General features: G+C 38.4%; 3 protein-coding genes and 1 long non-coding RNA gene across 8 annotated transcripts in view; 2 read left to right on the forward strand and 2 right to left on the reverse strand.

Moving 5' to 3' along the window:
- LOC118280861 (mucin-17-like) overlaps positions 1–5,745 on the reverse strand; it is a 35,145-nt gene extending 29,400 nt beyond the window's left edge. The window contains exons 1-3 of one of the 2 annotated variants that reach the window (XR_007706296.1): positions 4,966–5,045; positions 2,921–2,994; positions 636–727 (exon numbers count right to left, since the gene is read on the reverse strand). Coding sequence is in view for 1 of the 2 variants with exons in the window: in XM_050700661.1 (XP_050556618.1) it covers positions 636–727; positions 2,921–2,960 (132 nt within the window). In the remaining variant the exon portion in view is untranslated. Of the gene's footprint in view, positions 1–635; positions 728–2,920; positions 2,995–4,965; positions 5,046–5,675 lie in introns of those variants that run through there. The other variant, XM_050700661.1, reaches the window with a different exon arrangement.
- LOC118280932 (igLON family member 5-like) overlaps positions 1–18,277 on the forward strand; it is a 251,111-nt gene that overhangs the window by 27,390 nt on the left and 205,444 nt on the right. The gene's annotated exons all lie outside the window — the stretch shown is intronic.
- The window catches only part of LOC126911860 (uncharacterized), a 91,776-nt gene continuing 76,827 nt past the window's right edge, over positions 3,329–18,277 (forward strand). Inside the window, exon 1 of the long non-coding RNA XR_007706342.1 lies at positions 3,329–3,450. This is a non-coding gene — a long non-coding RNA (uncharacterized LOC126911860). The remainder of the gene's footprint in view (positions 3,451–18,277) is intronic.
- Positions 9,922–12,035, reverse strand: LOC126911833 (uncharacterized). 2 transcript variants are annotated; one of them, XM_050700791.1, is made up of 3 exons: positions 11,902–12,035; positions 11,067–11,213; positions 9,922–10,226 (listed from the first exon to the last, which is right to left on the reverse strand). In XM_050700791.1, the coding sequence occupies exons 1-3, from the start codon at positions 11,939–11,941 to the stop codon at positions 9,937–9,939; spliced, it is 477 nt and encodes a 158-aa protein (XP_050556748.1). In that variant the 5' UTR covers positions 11,942–12,035; the 3' UTR covers positions 9,922–9,936. The 2 variants fall into 2 exon arrangements, with proteins under 2 accessions (XP_050556748.1, XP_050556749.1); XM_050700792.1 differs by lacking the exon at positions 11,902–12,035 and adding an exon at positions 11,422–11,440.

Consider the following 18,277-nt stretch of genomic DNA (forward strand, 5'->3'; position numbering starts at 1 on the left):
AGTGGTCACAAGTGTGACTGCCGGACAAGGGGTCTCGGGGTCGATTCTCGGGTTTGGCAAAGTATTACTGGACTTTTTCGATTTTTCGATAATTTCTCAGTAGTAGCACGGAATCTGGAATTGTGTCCAGTATACGGCAATAGGCTCACCCCCTATTACATGGGACTTATAACACAAATGGTGAAAAGTGTGTGTACATTGTATAGGGACATTACGTGGCGTAATGTACACCTCTGCCTACCCCTTGGGGGATAATGCAAAAAAGTTGTACTTTTAAACTTGTAACTCCTTTTGCCAACAAAGGAGTCAGTAGTTTCAGAGATAAGATGTTTGAGAATTGTATATTTGAGATTGGGGATTGTAAATTAGAGATTTGCGATTTGCGAATTGGAAATAGGTGGAGTATTAAGATTAGCTCCGAATATTGGGGATAATTTACAGACACGAGACAATTAATTGGAGCTGCGGACAACTTAACAAGTTACTGGAGCTCCAGATCAAAGCAAAGAAGCAACAGGGTGGTTTTTAGTCAGTAAGAGTCTGACACTCCTACCCGCCTCACCCAAGGCAGAAGAAGGCAATAGATGATTTTCACCCCTCAAAAAAAGACATAATTAATTAATTTGTATATGTACCTGTACATTGATGGGGCTACCATAGTATTTCTGGTGTGATGGTAATGCCCCATGATGTGATGACGGGGTTGAGCTTGATACCGCTATTATACCTGTAACACATAATTTAAACATTCATTACTATTGTAAAACTACCTTCAGTCAAGTTAGAAATGTTTAACATAGTAACATGAGTTAAAGCTAAGCAAGTGTGTTACAACATCTAAAATTTTGTACTTAAATATCTATATTTATTTAGAAACTTAGAGATTCAGCGACCCCGCAGTCAAACCATTATAACGGTTTTGTGGGGCTTAGTCTATAATAATGTTACCTGTGTGGAAATGAAATAAATAAATAACAGCTTCACCCGCGTTCCCGTGGGATAAAAAGTAGCCTATAGTGTTGTAGTGACACATAACAAGTGACATATGACAGAAGTCGCACATAGACTATCGACGAACAAATCAACGGATGATGTCATAAACCATACATCGCACATGTGAAGTGTACATGCGAATAAACATGGATAGACAATCCCAACGAACTACAGTTGGGCAGAAAGCTGCCAGACACGATCACCGCCTGGTCGGAGGATACTGCTTTACTTAGGGAACTTTACTCTCTGTTGCCTAAAGTGTTATTCCAGACCATAATCTACCTCTGTTCCAAGGTTCATTCCGATCCCTTTTGCCGTTTTGATGTGATTGAGTAACTAACATACACACAAACTCATAAACTTTCGCATTTATTATAAAAAAAAGTAATAGGTATATCAATATTAAAAACTAGGTAGGAAAACCTACATTAAAATTACCTACATTAAAATTAAAACCGACGTGAAATAACGCTTGCGCTGTGTTTCGTTGTGTGCGTGAGGTTACCGGAGGCTCAATTACCCACCTTCCCAATCCGGCCTCATCTAGTTATTTAAGAGATTGACGTGTAAAAGAGTTACTTTGTAACCTATTTGCAAAAATAAATATCATTTATCATTTAATCCCCGATTCCTCAACAACCCTTAAATTCCTAACCCCCAAAAGGCCGGCAAAGCACTTGTAACGCCTCTGGTGTTTCAAGTGTGCATGCGCGGCGGCGATTGCTTACCATCAGGTGATCCGACTGCTCGTTTACCGGCTTATACCATAAAACGGGTAACTAGTATTTATAAATGAATGAAATTAATTTTATTACTCTCATTATAAACTGTTCTCAGGTGTTTAACGAAATCCTTGATTTCTTTTTAAATATTTAATGTTACAGAATTTTAATTGGAAATATTAATTTTGCTAACTTGCGTCGTAGCGTAACGTCTTAATTTCGGAGCTGCGGACTATCTAGCGGGTTTACCGGGGCTCCGGCTCGAAAAGTAGGGGTAGGAACGGGGTGGTTTTTAGTCAGTAAAAGTCTGAAAGGCCCTCTTGCCTCGCCCAAGGCGGGACACGTCATTGGATGATTTTCCCCCCTCCAAAAAAAAGTAGCTCGTATGATTGAGCTATTAGTATTGCTAAGGGGCCTTGCGTAAAACATATTGAATAAAATTAAAATTAATCATAGTTACTATTAAACTATTATGATACGGACTGCTAGACTTAATTTTAATAACGATTTTAAATAATAAAATATATTTTAGTTTCATACTAATGTTTCTTTCCTGCTTTATGCAATTATTAATTCACATTTTCCTGCAGTAACCTCACCCACACAACGCAAGCGTTGTTTCACGTCGGTTTTCTGTGAGGCCGTGGTATCACTCCGGTCGAGTCGAGCCTGCCTCTTCTACACTTAAAATGATGTTGGTATCTTACTAATATTATAAATGCGAAAGTTTGTGATTTTGTATGTATGTTTGTTACTCAATCACGTTAAAACGGCTGAAGGGATCGGGACGAAATTTGGAACACATAGGCTACTTTTTATCCGCAGGAACGCGGGCTGAAAGTATCTGCCACGGCTTTAATGGGAGGTAGTGTTGTGTTTGAAGATTACAATAGTGAAGAAATTTCGTACCGCGTACCAGTTAATTCAATTTGATAACATAAAGAAGTTAAATAAACATTGACTCTACTCTGTATAAAGTGGTTCACAAATACGCACGATGCGACAGAGACAGTGAAAGAGATAGCTCTTTCATAACAAACGCATACGTAGATTCTGTATCAATAAACGTAATACTCATAATCAACAATTTGCATTCACTATTGTAATGTTCAAACACAACACTACCTCCCATTAAAGCCGTGGCAGATACTTTTAGAACTCCTTATATATTAGTATGTTATTTACATATATATATGTTTACTTACATAATAAAATAGAAGCTAAGCTCACAGTGGACGTTATCATTTCGTGCGCAGCATTGATCTAGCGTGTATCTTACCTGAAACAAAAATACCAACTCATCATCACTACATAGTATAAAACAAAGTCGCTTTCTCTGTCCCTATGTCCCTTTGTACGGTTAAATCTTTAAAACTACGCAACGGATTTGGGACCAGGAATAGCATTTACCTTTGGTAAAAATCGGTAAAGCCGTTTCGGAGGAGTACGGTAATTAGTAACGGTAAAAGTCTTGAACACAAGCCTTTCCATGTTTTACCGGATACATTTCGGAGAGTGTGCGGGGGAATTGCACAACTTAATTCCCCCTAGTCCTTTCCATCATCGAACCACAAGACAATCGGCGAGGCGTCACCGTTTCATAGTAGTCACCCACTCGCACGAAGCGCTTCGCTTCAAGCTTCCTTGTGCGAACTGCTAGGGAGTGGAACTCCTTGCCGGAGTCTGTGTTTCCTGATGGGTATAACCTGGGTGTCTTCAAAGCCCGAGTGAATAGGTTGCTTATGGGCAGACGTGCTCCATCGTAGGCCGCATCATCACTTACCATCAGGTGAGATAGCGGCCAAACGTCGACCCATCAAATGTAAAAAAAGTAACATTGTGCCATGGATATTTTATACCTATATTAGATAACATAACAATACATACGTCAGGCAGCTACCGATGAAGCAAGCTACTGCGTTAAAAGTGTGAACTATGCTAAAATAGATTAAATGGTTCTTGATGATTATAAATTCAACAATACTATGTTTTAAGCTGACTATATTTTCTGATTTGCGTAAAAAATACTATCGTAGGTGGTAAATTTAAGCGCTCGCCTGTCAAGCATGAAAGTGCAGTTTTGATGCCAAGCAATGTAATTTTTAATATTGCAAAAGTTATTTATTTTTTAGTATCTTTTAAAATAATTTTATTCATGACTATAATTATACATTGTTCTCACATAGTTGAAGCAATCGAAACAATGTAACCAAGTATTGTATTGTGAACCTGATTGGAAAAGAGTAACCTATGGAGTTTCTTGCTCGTTCTTCTCCATAGGAATCTGCACTTTGGAACGAGCAAATAGAACAACTAGAGGACTGACCGACAGACAGACGTTATTAATATTATTATATTTGCTTTGACGTTCAAAATTGCCTTCCTGGTCTATTTGAAATAAATAATTTTGACTTTGAGTACCTTTGAGTACCAATGTGACTTTTTCCGAGTTATATGTACTTTCTAAGATTATTTAGATACCACCGACAAACGGTGATGGAAGACATCGTGAGGAAACTGTTATTCTGCAGGATAAAAGTAATTTTCTTCTTTTATTTCCCCCCTTATGTGAGGTGAGAGATAGTATCAGACTCTTATTGATTAAACGTATTTAAATATCCTTTGTTTGATTTTCGTAAAGTGACTTATTGATCAATTTATGATTTGACTTTGATTTTGAATGTGATTTGATCGGATTAAGTTTTAAATCTTATTACACTGCGATCTCCAACCCGCCTGCCTGCGGAGATTATGACAAACCCTCTTATGTAGAGGAGGCTCGTAGTCCAGCAGTGGACTGTTATTCGCTATTGATGATGTTGATGATTCGTAATTAAATAAATAAATATAAATTAATCCTAGATATCTTTATAATAAATATCGTGAGACATACTAAATTAACTAAAAATCACGGTTTACTCACGTACATTAATGGAGAAAAGTTGACCACGCTGCTCATGATGAAGAGTCCCTCTGTGACTCGAAACTATTAGAGCTTTTCTCCATTAAAGCTCGCGAGTAAACTGTGATTCTTCGCTACATAGTATAAAACAAAGTCGCTTTCTCTGTCCCTATGTCCTTTTGTACGCTTAAAACTTTAAAACTACGCAACGGATTTTGATGCGGTTTTTTTAAGTAGACAGAGTGATTCAAGGGGACGGTTTATATGTATGATACATGTGTAATATATCACCATTGCACCCATGCGAAGCTGGGGCGGGTCGCTAGTTAGTAAATAAATGTAACCTACCTCCGTTTTCTCAAATTTTGAAGGTTTTTTAATATTAGCCACTTGTAAACGTCCACATTTTAGAAAATCTATAATTTAAATGAAATCGTGCAAAAAAATTGGAACCAATCAATTCGTTATGGTAGAAAAATTATGATAAATCCATCAGTTTCCTACAAACATGTTTTTTTTTACTTCAAAGCTAGAAATTTTACAGAAAACTTGCCTTGAAATGTGAGCAAATGAAATGATTTCATTGAAATAAACGGCTCAAGTAGTAAGTGTGATTTTCCACCAGAGATGTGCTATGTAGCTATGCTACGAAGATGTAAATAGCTAAGCTGTGAAACTATGTGACCGTTTCCCACTGATACTAAGCTATGTAGCTGTGCGAGGAAGATGCGCAGCTCGAGTATGCAATGTATCGATAGTAAGGAAGCCATCCATAGCACAATGGAGTTTCTTGCTCGCCGCTATACAATGTACACCCACTTTTCACCATTTGTGTTATAAGTCCCATGTAATAGGGGGTGAGTCCATAGCCATATACCGGACACAATTGCAGACTCAGTGCTACCACCGACGAAATTTTCGAATCCGAAAAAAGTCCAGTAATACTTTGCCCGATACTTTGTCTCCGAGACCCCTTGTTCGGCAATCGCACTTGCTACCACTCGACCAACGAGGCAGTTATGATGATGATGAAGATTAATGTTTTTTTTTAATTTTACCTGTGGTTTATGAACACACTAGACTGCTTTGCTAACATTACACGAAACGACTGACAAACTCACAAATACGTAGAGACTTACAACATATTTTTAATATGTATATACTTAAAATAATATAATAATATAACTATTTTCTCTTAAAAATATGTTTAAGTTAGTACTGAATGAGAATTAGTTGGTTCTGTACATTATTTCTGATATTACATTAACAGTCTATAAGTGTCCACTGCTGACCAAAGGCCTCTTCTCACACGGAGATGATTTCCCTTCACCGTTTGTCTAAATAATCTAAGAAAATAGCGGGTAGCGGGTTTGATTCCCGCACGGAGCAACTCTTTGTGTGATCCACAAATTGTTGTTCCGGGTCTGGGTGTCATGTGTATGTGAACTTGTATGTTTGTAAACGCACCCACGACACAGGAGAAAATCCTAATGTAGGGCAACGTTTTTCAAAAAAAAAAACAAACAAAACAAAGTACATGTAACTTAGAAAACGTACATTGATACTTGCCGTTGGTAGGTTTCGAGCCTGCACTCTCATGCATGAGAAGCGGGCGTCTTAAACCTCCGGGCCACCACTTTTCGCATTTATGATAATAATAAAATTTAATTTTAATATATAATATATAATGGTAGGAGAAGTGACACGTGACCGTCATCCAATCAGATCGCGCGTAGCGTTTGGTTACTGCTTACTTATTATTTTACGAGTGAGTTCAGTAAGTTTATCAATTTACGAAAATGTTGACGTTAAATATTACAATTTATCTCCCGTTTAGAATCCTACGAAAGTTTATAAACTTCCTAGTAAATTGATAAACTTACGGACCTTGTTATTTTCCGTTGACATATACATTTTTTTTTATGATTGAATATTTAAAAATGTAATAATCAAGTATTCGAAAACGGACCCCTAAAACTAAATACATTAAAAAAAAGAAGTTTTTATAAATACCGGAAAAAATATAAAAATAAATCAGTCACGGTGTTATTATTATTATTATAACATTTAATTTTCGCCATGTTTTTAATAAATTTTCTATAGGTTACGCTTTTCAGTATAAATGTTTTGGTTGAACAAAAATAGTTTAAGAATATATTCGCTATGGATAGCTAATGTTTTCAAAATAACATTAAGTTAGACAAAATATAAGTCTAAGACTGCCTCGTTGGTCGAGTGGTCGCAAGTGCGACTCGACAAGGGGTCTCGGGTTCGATTCCCGGGTCGGGCAAAGTATTACTGGGCTTTTTTCGGAAAATTTCTCAGTAGTAGCACGGAGTCTGAAATTGTGTCTAGTATATGGCAATTGGCTCACCCCCTATTACATGGGACTTATAATACAAATGGTGAAAAGTGTGTGTACATTGTATAGCGGCATTACGTGTCGTAATGTGCACCTCTGCCTACCCCTTCGCGGATAAAAGGCGTGACGTTGCATATGTTTTATTGGATTGAAATTGCATTGACATAGAGATTTGTTTCAAGAGTAAGCGCCCTGATAGCAATGACTTGACAAACAAAACATCATCATCATCATCAGCCGAGAGACGTCCACTGCTGAACAAAGGTCTCCCCCTTAGTCCTCCACGTAGAACGACAAGCCGCCACCTGCATCCACTGACTAGCAAAACAACCGCAGTAAAAAACAATTAGAATATTATCGTATACGAGTCGATATATATGTACATATATGTGATACTAGCTACTTCCGCGCGGTTTCACCCGCTCTGCTTGGCTCCTATTGGCCATAGCGTGATGTTTTAAAGTTTATAACCTTCCTCGATAAATGCACTATTCAACACAAAAAGAATTATTCAAATCGGACCAGTAGTTCCGAAGATTAGCGCGTTCAAACAAACAAACAAACTCTTCAGCTTTATAATATTAGTATAGATGTATTCTATTTTTCGTAAATTTTAATTACTTTCCCGTGTCCCAAGGGAGGGGGGAGTGAGGAAAAAATTATGGAATCCAACCGTTAATAAATATCAAAAAGTTATAAAAAAAAACAACAAACTTTGTTCCCCTCTCTCTCTAATTGTTACAATTTGTGTTTGTTTTTCAATCCCACTTTTTTCACCAATGTCCAGAGAGGGACGTTTTTTATTTATTTTTGTGGTATAATTTTTGTAAACTTCATGATGTAAAGGTTGCTAAGCAAGAGGCATCAGATTAGATCATAATGGTGCTTTTCCACCAGAGATGTGCTATGTTACGTTGCTGTGAATGCGTTTGGCTACTACAAATCATATTTATTAGTACATATAGCTTAGCATTGGTGGAAACGGGCTCAGCTAAGCTATGTTTTTATATGGAAAGATGCGTGATATGGATGGCTTCCGTAGGGAATAGATACATCGCATTCTTGAGCTGCCCATACTATAAACATGTTGCCAATTGTCCACATTTTAATGTGCCATTTTCTGAGCTTATAACTTATACACCTTACACCGTCTCAGGAAGCTTTCTGCCTCGCACATCAAAACAGTGGATTGAGCTGCCGTCGGCGGTATTTCCGAACCGATACGACCTTCAAACCTTCAAGAAAAGAACGTTATCCTTTTTAAAAGACCAGCAACGCACCTGTGACTCCTCTGGTGTTGTGGGTGTCGATGGGCGGCACTGATGGCTTACCATAAGTCTTGCCCCAAAAAATAATGGATTTCGATGAATTTTGGTATACAGACAGGGTATGAGCTGACTGAGGTGAAAGGATACTTTTTATTTCACGGGAACGCAGACGAAACCGCTGGCAGAAGTTTATAGAAAATAATCTCATTACAAAATATGTCGAATTTGTTTATTCTGGTCCCATGAGAGACATAATATTCCCTGCGTCAATATCGCTTGCCCATCCATCCATCATAGGACCCACACACGCTCAACAAACTCTTAATAAATGATATTTTATCAAATTGTGCCAAAAATACTGTACCTAGCGGGATTACCGGGGCTCCGGCTTCAAAAGCAGGAGTAGGAACGGGGTGGTTTTTAGTCAGTAAGAGTCTGACACTCCCTCTCGCCTCGCTTAAGACGAGAGAGAGTGTTAGTCATTGGATGATTTTCCCCCCTTAAAAAAAAAGTATTTGAGTGAGCCAAGTGTGTGCTCGCCATGCTTCGGCACTGCTGTGCCGGCTCGACCGGAGTGATACCACGACCGAGCAGTACACCGACGTGAGTTAGGTTACCGGAGGCCCACTTACCATCCTTCCTATTCCATGCCCCCGATTCCCCCAACAACCCTTAAATTTTTAACCCACAAAAGAACGGTAACTCCTCTGGTGTTTCAAGCGTCCATAGGCGGCGGTGATTGCTTACCATCAGGTGATCCGTCTGCTGGTTTACCGGCTTATACCATAAAAAAATCAGTAAGCCTACACTTGTAGTCTCCTGTATTGTGTGTACGTTTACAAACACGTTCACATACACATCACAGCTAGGTTATTTTGTAATTCATTAGTTGTGCGATCAATATGACATTTGGAACAGAGGTAGATTATAGTCTGGAATAAGACATAGGCTACTTTTTATTTTAAGGAATCGCGAGCGAATCCGTTGGCAGAAAGCTAGGAAAAAATAAAACTACTATATAACACATATACACATGTTTTTTACTTATAATATTACAATACAATCTAAATTAATTATTATGTTATCACGTCGCGGAATGCTGCTCATGAAATACGAGCCTTTAGCATGGCTTGACACTAGTCGAGTTCCTCGTCAAACAGTTACGTGTGTAAGCCGATAACATAATAATTAATTTAGTATGTCTTACGAATCTATACTTCTATACTAATCTATACTAATATTATAAAGCTGAAGAGTTTGTTTGTTTGTTTGTTTGTTTGTTTGAACGCGCTAATCTCCGGAACTACTGGTCCGATTTAAATAATTCTTTTTGTGTTGGATAGTGCATTTATCGAGGAAGGCTATAGGCTATAAAACATCACGCTATTATCAATAGGAGCCAAGCAGAGCGGGTGAAACCGTGCGGAAGTAGCTAGTACTAATATACTAATAATAATATTATAAAGCTGAAGAGTTTGTTTGTTTGTTTGAACGCGCTAATCTCCGGAACTACTGGTCCGATTTGAATAATTCTTTTTGTGTTGGATAGTCCATTTATCGAGGAAGGCTATAAAACATCACGCTATGACCAAAAGGAGCCGAACAGAGCGGGTGAAACCGCGCGGAAGTAGCTAGTAAAAAATTAAACTACAATATAACTACACATACACATTTATTTTACTTATCATATTACAATACAATCTCCCCACTTAATAAAGTATCCATAACAGCTCCTGGTATTGAGAATAGGGAAGTAAAGAACCGTCTAGTGGGAACACCTGATGGGCCAATAGAACCTGGGGGACCGATCGGAGCTGGAGGACTTTCGGAATTAGGACCAGCCTTCTTTTTAGGCGGTGGTGGAGGGGGACTTGGTTCCTCTGGTACAGGCTTGGATTTCGAAGGTGTATCTGGTTCGGATTGGCGTGGCTTCACGGCTGGTGGTTCCATGTCTTCAGTGGTGGAGTCGGTGTAGTCTTCTGTAAAAATAAATATATTTTTTTAAAGCAACGTCATACCTTTAAGTCTTTGACTGCCAATAGAAAACTGTTGAAGGCACATCCTCCGCTAACGTCGGTACCGGTGACCACCGCGGCGTTCAATGTGTTAATCTATGCAGTGCTGCACGTCACGTCTTTTATCCCCGAAGGGGTAGGCAGAGGTGCACATTACGGTATGTAATGCCGCTATACAATGTACACCCACTTTTCACAATTTTTGTTGTAAGTCCCATGTAATAGGGGGTGAGCCTATTGCCATATACTGGGCACATTTCCAGACTCCGTGCTACGACTGAGAAATTTTCGAAAATCCGAAAAAAGCCCAGCAATACTTTGCCCGACCCGGGAATCGAACCCGAGACTTTTAAAGTCAAAGTCAAAGTCAAAGTCAAAGTCAAAATCATTTATTTCAAATAGACCAGGAAGGCACTTTTGAACGTCAAAGCAAATATAATAATATTAATAACGTCTGTCTGTCGGTCAGTCCTCTAGTGAAGCTATTTGCTCGTTCCAAAGTGTAGATTCCTATGGAGAAGAACGAGCAAGAAACTCCATAGGTTACTCTTTTTCAATCAAATTTACAATACAATACTTGGTTACATTGTTTACCCTGGCAGTCGCACTTGTGACCACTCGATCGACTAGCTAGTTTATGATTGTTAGACTAGTTACACTTGCTCGCCGTTAGCGGACCCGCACTTACGGTGGCCGGAGATCGTCGCGCGATCCCCGACGCCCGGAGTGTCTCTCGCGATGGCTGGGGCATTAATTATGCCTAAAAGCACTTATAGGCTGTTGATAATAAAGTATTATACGTACCATATGAAATGTAAGACCTTCCCATGATGACTGGGGTCCTAGGCTGTGTACCCAGATACCCATATGATGCAGGAGGTGGCGCAGAGTACATAAACGGACAGGGCAGAGAACAATATGCATTCATAGCATCAATACCTATATGGTGACCTGAAAAATAAAGAAATATTTAGTTTTTTGTATGGTATAAGCCGGTAAACGAGCAGACGGATCACCTGATGGTAAGCAATCGCCGCCGCCCATGGACATTTGAAACACCAAGTTACAAGTGTGTTTCTGGCTATTTGGGGGTTAGGAATTTAAGGATTGTTGGGGATTTGAGAAGATTGGGAAGGTAGGTAATTGGGCCTCTGGTAACCTTATTCACACAACGCTGTGGTTGTTTCACGTCGGTGTACAGCTCGGCCGTGGTATTACTCCGGTCGAGCCGGCACAGCAGTGCCGAAGCATGGCGAGCCCACACTTATATAGAGGAGGCTCATAGTCCAGCCAGTAGTGGACTGTCGTAAATTGTTGATTGGCGTTAATGTGTGTGTTTTATAAAAGAAAGACTGTATTCCACCAGAGATGTGCTATGCTACATTGCTGTGAATGCGTTTGGCGTCCACCGATCATATTCATTGGTACTCAAAGCTTAGCACTGGTGGAAACGGACTCAACTAAGTTACGTTATATGGAAAGATACGTAATAGCTGCGCATTATCGCACAGCTACATAGCTTAGTATCATTAGGAAACGGTTACATAGTTTCACAGCTTAGCTATTACATCTTCGTAGCATAGCTACCATAGCACATCTCTGGTGGAAAAGCACACTAAAGATATTAATTTTTACTTACCTATAAATATGAAAGTCATTATGCAACTTATTGCAATCATCTTTGCACCCTTTCTCTATACTAATATTAATTTAAATAAGCCTTGTTTCATTGTCCTAATCCAATATATATATTGGTCTCCCCTCAATTTATTGGCCAAGTATAAAAAAGCATCTAATACCCTAGTCATTAAGGTTTAAATTGCTAAAGCAATAGAGTTTAATATTTTAAAATCTCTCGATACATTTGAACGCTAATCAAAAATCAACTTTAAATAATATTATCTGTTGTTTGAAAATGCAATGACTCGATGATTCAGTGCTTTCTAAGGTTATTTAGACACCACTGATGTATGGTGAAGGAAAACACGTGTAAATGTGGTGATTAATGATCAAACCTTCTCCGTGTGAGAATAGGGCCATGCTTCGGCACTACTAGGCCGGCTCGACCGGAGTGATACCACGGCCGAGCAGGAAACCGACGTGAAACAACGCTTGCGTTGTGTGAGTGAGGTTACCGGAGGCCCAATTCCCCCCTTCCCAATCCCCGATTTCTGAACAACAAGCCTTAAATTCTTAACCCCCAAAAAGCCGGCAACGCCCTTCTAACTCCTCTGGTGTTTCAAGTGTTCATGGCAGCGGCGATTGCTTACCATCAGGTGATACGTCTGCTCGTTCACCCGGTGTGTTTCATAAAAAAAAAACACAAAAAAATTACGGCGTCATTATCCTCAACCAAAAGTTAATAAATCCGTTGATTTTAACAAAATTTGGTTTCAATAAATTAAGCTGTGACACTGCTCTCAACCAATCCAATAAAATTAAGGATGATAATAAGCTACCACGATGCTTAATAACGCGGGAGAGTAATGATTTGTTAAATAAAAGTGAAAGTTTTCTTAAAGAAACACCCAAAATAACAAAACGTTACCTCACATTTGGATTTCCTCCTGTGTCGTGGGTGTGTTTACAAACATACAAGTTCACATACACATGACACCCAGTCTTGAAACAAATCTATGGATCACACTAAGAGTTGCTCCGTGCGGGAATCGAACCCGCTACACGTTGCACGGCAGCCGGTTGCGCCAACCGTGCCGTCGAATTTGAAAATTCTTTTCTTGATAATTTTATGGTATATTGCATCTCCTGCATAAATTCAGCCACTGCTCATCACCTATGCTTGCTCACAGCGTGATGTGTTAAAGCTACAGCCTTAGATAAATGCTCTATCCAACACAAAAAAAAAAATTCAAATCGGACCAATAGTTCCAGAGGTTAACACATTCAAAAAAACATATAAGTAGCTATTTTACGATGTAATAGTTAAGCTGTGAAACTATGTGAGCGCTTCCACTGATGATAAGTTATGTAGCTGTGCGAGGAAGATGCGCAGCTCGAGTATGCGATGTATCGATAGTATAGATGCCATCTATAGCTACTTTCCACTAGTACTAAGCTATGTGTACCTGGTAGAAATACAACCTAAGATACGTGTACATATAGATAGATAGGCATCGACAATGAGGTTTCAGATTATACAGGGTGACTTTGAATTCGACGTATTCCTCTCGGGAGGTGATAGTACAACTAATTTCCTACAAAAATAGCCCTGAGGTCTTTGGGCGGAAAGTGGCTAGTTTCTGAGATATTCAACATTTTTGGTTTTGGTAAAAATATCCCGAATGGATTACAAAAACATCAATAAATAAAAAAATACTGGTTGGATTTTAGTTATTTTAGTTTTAATCAGTTGCCAATACATCAGTTATCATTTATAAATACTAATAATGACAGAAATATCATTCGTTTTAAAATAGCAAGTAATTTCCTATGAATTTTTGTTTTGTTTCACTAATTTGGTCAATAGATAACTGGATTTATTTCGAAAAAAATATATGACACTAAGCGTACAAACTATTAGAAAAACTTCCTTGGTTTATTAGCTACCCAGAAACGTAAAATCATTTACAATATTCTCAAAAACAAATTAATTAATTGATGATAAGTAGAGCGTAAAGAGAAAAGCGCAATATCAAAAACATCTTAATTTGCAAAATTTTGTTCAAAATCATCTTCCCTACGACGAATACATGCCCGAACACACTTCCTTATCCCTATGACGTTCACTCTTGGGCTGAATATGCGTTTTATTTCGTAATTATCTTCAAATATGTTTCGGAGAAGAATTACGATACACGGCCAATTCCTTCTGTATAAACAAGAGATTTCATGTAAAAATCAACCGGCGTTAGGTTCTGGTCATTGTGCAATTGTGCATGCCATGTAGTTGGACCGCCCTACAAATCCAATGCCTGAGAATCAATGTTTTCGACCATTGCCACACAGTAGTTCGATAATGCACTTGACAATCGTCATGTGGAATAAATTCGTTAATCAAGTTAATAAATTAATTCAATAAGTAGAATAAGTTCATTCATCTTGTTTCTAAATTCAAATTTAAAACAATGACCCTAGCATATTTCTTAATTTTTTTTCATAATTCTCACCATTTTAATTGTTGGATGAAAAGTAGGGTCCAATCAAATAATTATTTATGATACCCCAGCAAACATTTGAATTAAAACCGCGATGCGCTAACAATGGTTTACTTTTTTCGGATTTTGTTGACTTTTTTGTGGCTAATAATGGATATTGTGATAGCGCACTATCGAACTACTGTGGGGCAATGGTTGGATACCTTGGTTCCCAGGCGTTATATTGGCATGGGGGTCCAACTACATGGCAAGCGCGGTGTCCAAAATCTAACGCTGGTTGATTTTTACATGAAGTCCCTTGTTTATGCAGAGGGAATTGGCCGAGCATCGAAATTCTTCTCCAAAACATAGTGACGAAATAAAACGCATATTCAGCCCAAGAGTGAACGTCATAGGGATAAGGAAGTGTGTTCGGGCATGTATTCGTCGTAGGGGAGATCACTTTGAACAAAATTTAGCAAATTAAGATGTTTTTGAAATTGCGCTTTTCTCTTTACACTCTACTTATCATCAATTAATTCATTTGTTTTTGGGAATATTGTAAATAATTTTAGGTTTTTGGGTAGCTAATAAACCAAGGAAGTTTTTCTAATAGTTTGTACGCTTAGTGTCATATATTTTTTTCGAAATAAATCCAGTTATCTATTGACCAAATTAGTGAAACAAAACAAAAATTCATAGGAAATTACTTGCTATTTTAAAACGAATGATATTTCTGCCATTATTAGTATTTATAAATGATAACTGATGTATTAGCAACTGATTAAAACTAAAATAACTAAAATCCAACCAATATTTTTTTATTTATTGATGTTTTTGTAATCCATTCGGGATATTTTTACCAAAACCAAAAATGTTGAATATCTCAAAAACTAGCCACTTTCCGCCCAAGGACCTCAGGGCTATTTTTGTAGGAAATTAGTTGTACTATCACCTCCCGAGCGGAATACGTCGAATTCAAAGTCACCCTGTATATAATATCATTGGGCATCGAATTCGAATCGAACCCATGGACAATCCTATAGCAAACTGTAATACTGGGTGTAAGGAAAACGCTCTCGAAGCCAAAAGACTTTTGCTTTATTATACGAACACAGTTTAATAACAATAACCATTCACCAAATGGTTAATGTATTAGTGATTTAGTATTTTTCAAAACCGCAATGTACAGCGTACAGAATTTAAGGTAAACGACATCGCACGCGCGCGCAATTTTCATACCTACCGTACCGCCCGCACGATCCAGCGGCGCGGCGGGCGGTACGGTGAAACACGCGCCTATTCATCCAATACGTAGGTATAGGTTGAAGCGTATTGTTTACTGTAAAACACTTACCTAGCTAAATCCTTTGCGATCGAACAAGGTGGGGCTCGAATTGTGCCCCATTCATCTCGATGCAGAGGCGGGCTCGGCGATATGTTTCCGCATGAAGACGGGGCATCAAAGTTGGGTCTTCATTAGAATGCTCACGTAACTGATTGAATACGTCTATTAGTCTTTGCCGCATTTCATCCGCACTAGAACACTCGCGGTCGAACACTCTTTCGATCGGGCGAACGGGGTGGCCAAGCTTGTGGCCCTAGCCTGCCGATCCACCGGTCTTCCAACATCACCGAGAGACGCTCACGGACACTTCTCACTACGTGATTTTCTAGAACTCGTTGGAATGCTGCCGTTATTATACGAGAATCAGAGGGATGCCGCACGTTTGGATGTCTTTCCCGGTAAATCCTTAATGCAAGGGAAGCATTACCCCGGGCCTCGCCTAAACACATCAACATGTTGCCGTATTCACGAGCACTGTACACGTACGGTTGTGGCATTGTTAAACAACACGAACACAAACTTAACAACACGAACACAAACTTAACAATAACTAACAAGAAACTTAACAATAACTAAAAAGAAACTTAACAATTAACTAACAATAACAACAAAACTGTAATTTTATTCTAAAAACGTAACCGGAACAAAATTAGGCGCGTCTACGTAATTCGCAAGGAAATACTGACTTTAAAACTGTTGCACGGTTGCACAAGTACCAACAGTGTTGCCAGTTTATTTTTATGTAAATAATACTTAGACGAAATAAAAAAACAAAAAATACCTTGTTGCGAGGTCTTGATTTTTACCCCATGACCTACTACTGATGAACTTGAGAAAAACCATCTTAATAGTTACTTGATTCATAATAGTTTTTGCACACTTAAGAAATAAAGAAGAAACAAATGCAAATTTTAATACAAAAATTCAAATAAAAGTGGCAACATTGCTCGAACTTCCCCGAAAAGATCTACCCGGTGGCGGCGCGGTGTCGGCGCCATCTTCTTGTTCAAAGATCAATAAATTGCAGACACTCCTCTTGCTTCCTTTGTCTGCTACTGTTTTATTCGTCTTTAATTACGTTTCTCAGTTATTTTATCTTTAATAAGTTAATTAATAAAGAATCAAACTAAATGCATGAACGTGTGAAGGCTTCTTAGTAGTGAAGCAAAACGGACTAAATTGATACCTACTATCGCTACCTAACGGTACTGGACGTTAGGGATAAAACTATCTCAGTGTCACTTATACGGCATGTTGGTATGTTACTTAAGGTAAGCAAAATGTTTTGATTTGTAGTTCGTTTAGAAAGATGATTTAATGATTACATAATAATTAAATGATTGAATGATGATTAAATAATAAATCAGAATAGTGAAGTTAAAAAAACTTAAAAACAAAAAACGAACTTACGTAAAATAATAAAACAAAATGTTAGCAGTGTAGGCATAATGCATGTTTAATCATTATTGTCACTTCTGTTTTATTTTAGGCGCGTCGGCTTGGCGCTTGACGTTTGCGTATGTAGTAGTGTAGGGCTCGCCCACGCACACATAGTCTGTACCGCTGTGCCTACTACGTGCAACAAAGTATTGCGCGGTCGAGTTAGTTGACCCGTGGCTTCACAGCTGATTGAATTAATTTACATTGCGTTTTGAAAAATAATTACTGAATATGGTTTTTTTTATTGCGATTCTATTTCTTTGTATGTATCAAAGGCTAGTGACCTAAAAAAAACCGAAAAAAAAGTGTAAAAAATTGGTTTTTTTTTCGCGTTTTTTTTGGTGCCTTCGTATCAGTAATCACCAGCACTATCGCCTGTTTTTGTTTTCGGAAGCGTTTTCCTTACACCCGTTATAATGCTTATTTTAAAATAAATAAAACATCGCATTAATATAATCGTACATTAATTATTTATTTACAAAACAATGTCAATAGCTAATTAATACAAAAATATAAAATACTTCTAAGTCTTATAACCCCTACCAGACCCACTTTTTGACCTTTCATGTTCAAAGCTATTTCATCTTTTTTTGAAAAAGAAACGTTGTCCCACACTAAGATTTCCTCCTGTGTCGTGGGTGCGTTTACAAACATACAAGTTTACATACACATGACACCCAGACCCGGAACAAACAATTTGTGGATCACACAAAGAGTTGCTCCGGGCGGGAATTGTACCAGCTACACGTTGTACGGCAGCCAGTTGCCCAGCCACCGCACCAGCCGTGCAGTCAGTTATATCAGTACTACCAGAGGCGTTACAAGTGCGTTACTGGCTTTGGGGGAGAAAGGAAGGGAGGAAATTGTCTAATAAAAATAATCTATTAATTTTTAAGTCTTATAACTATAAGGGGTCTTGCGTCATATCGTCCCTTAGGTAACAACACCGCTTAAGTCGAAAATTTGCTGTTTTTACATTGCAATGCCGTTGGATGAAGATTCACTTGACGCGTCGGAGCATTGGTCTCATGATATACATAGATTTAAGCCATTAAAAAGCCGTAATTCAAAAAATTGTGATAGCGCTCAAGTCGGTTGGCGTTGCAACACCGCGCAGTTTTTTTCATCTCCTG

The sequence above is a fragment of the Spodoptera frugiperda genome, chromosome 19, assembly GCF_023101765.2.
Source record: "Spodoptera frugiperda isolate SF20-4 chromosome 19, AGI-APGP_CSIRO_Sfru_2.0, whole genome shotgun sequence".
NCBI classification, from domain to species: domain Eukaryota; kingdom Metazoa; phylum Arthropoda; class Insecta; order Lepidoptera; family Noctuidae; genus Spodoptera; species Spodoptera frugiperda.

What these genes read in the sequence shown, in the direction of transcription:
- LOC126911833 (XM_050700791.1), bottom strand. Translation starts at nt 11,941, where the DNA reads ATGATTGCAATAAGTTGCATAATGACTTTCATATTTATAG. An exon ending in AATGACTTTCATATTTATAG is followed by an intron (nt 11,214 to 11,901) that starts GTAAGTAAAAAT and finishes TTTATTTTTCAG; the next exon opens with GTCACCATATAGGTATTGAT. An exon ending in AAGGTCTTACATTTCATATG is followed by an intron (nt 10,227 to 11,066) that starts GTACGTATAATA and finishes TTATTTTTACAG; the next exon opens with AAGACTACACCGACTCCACC.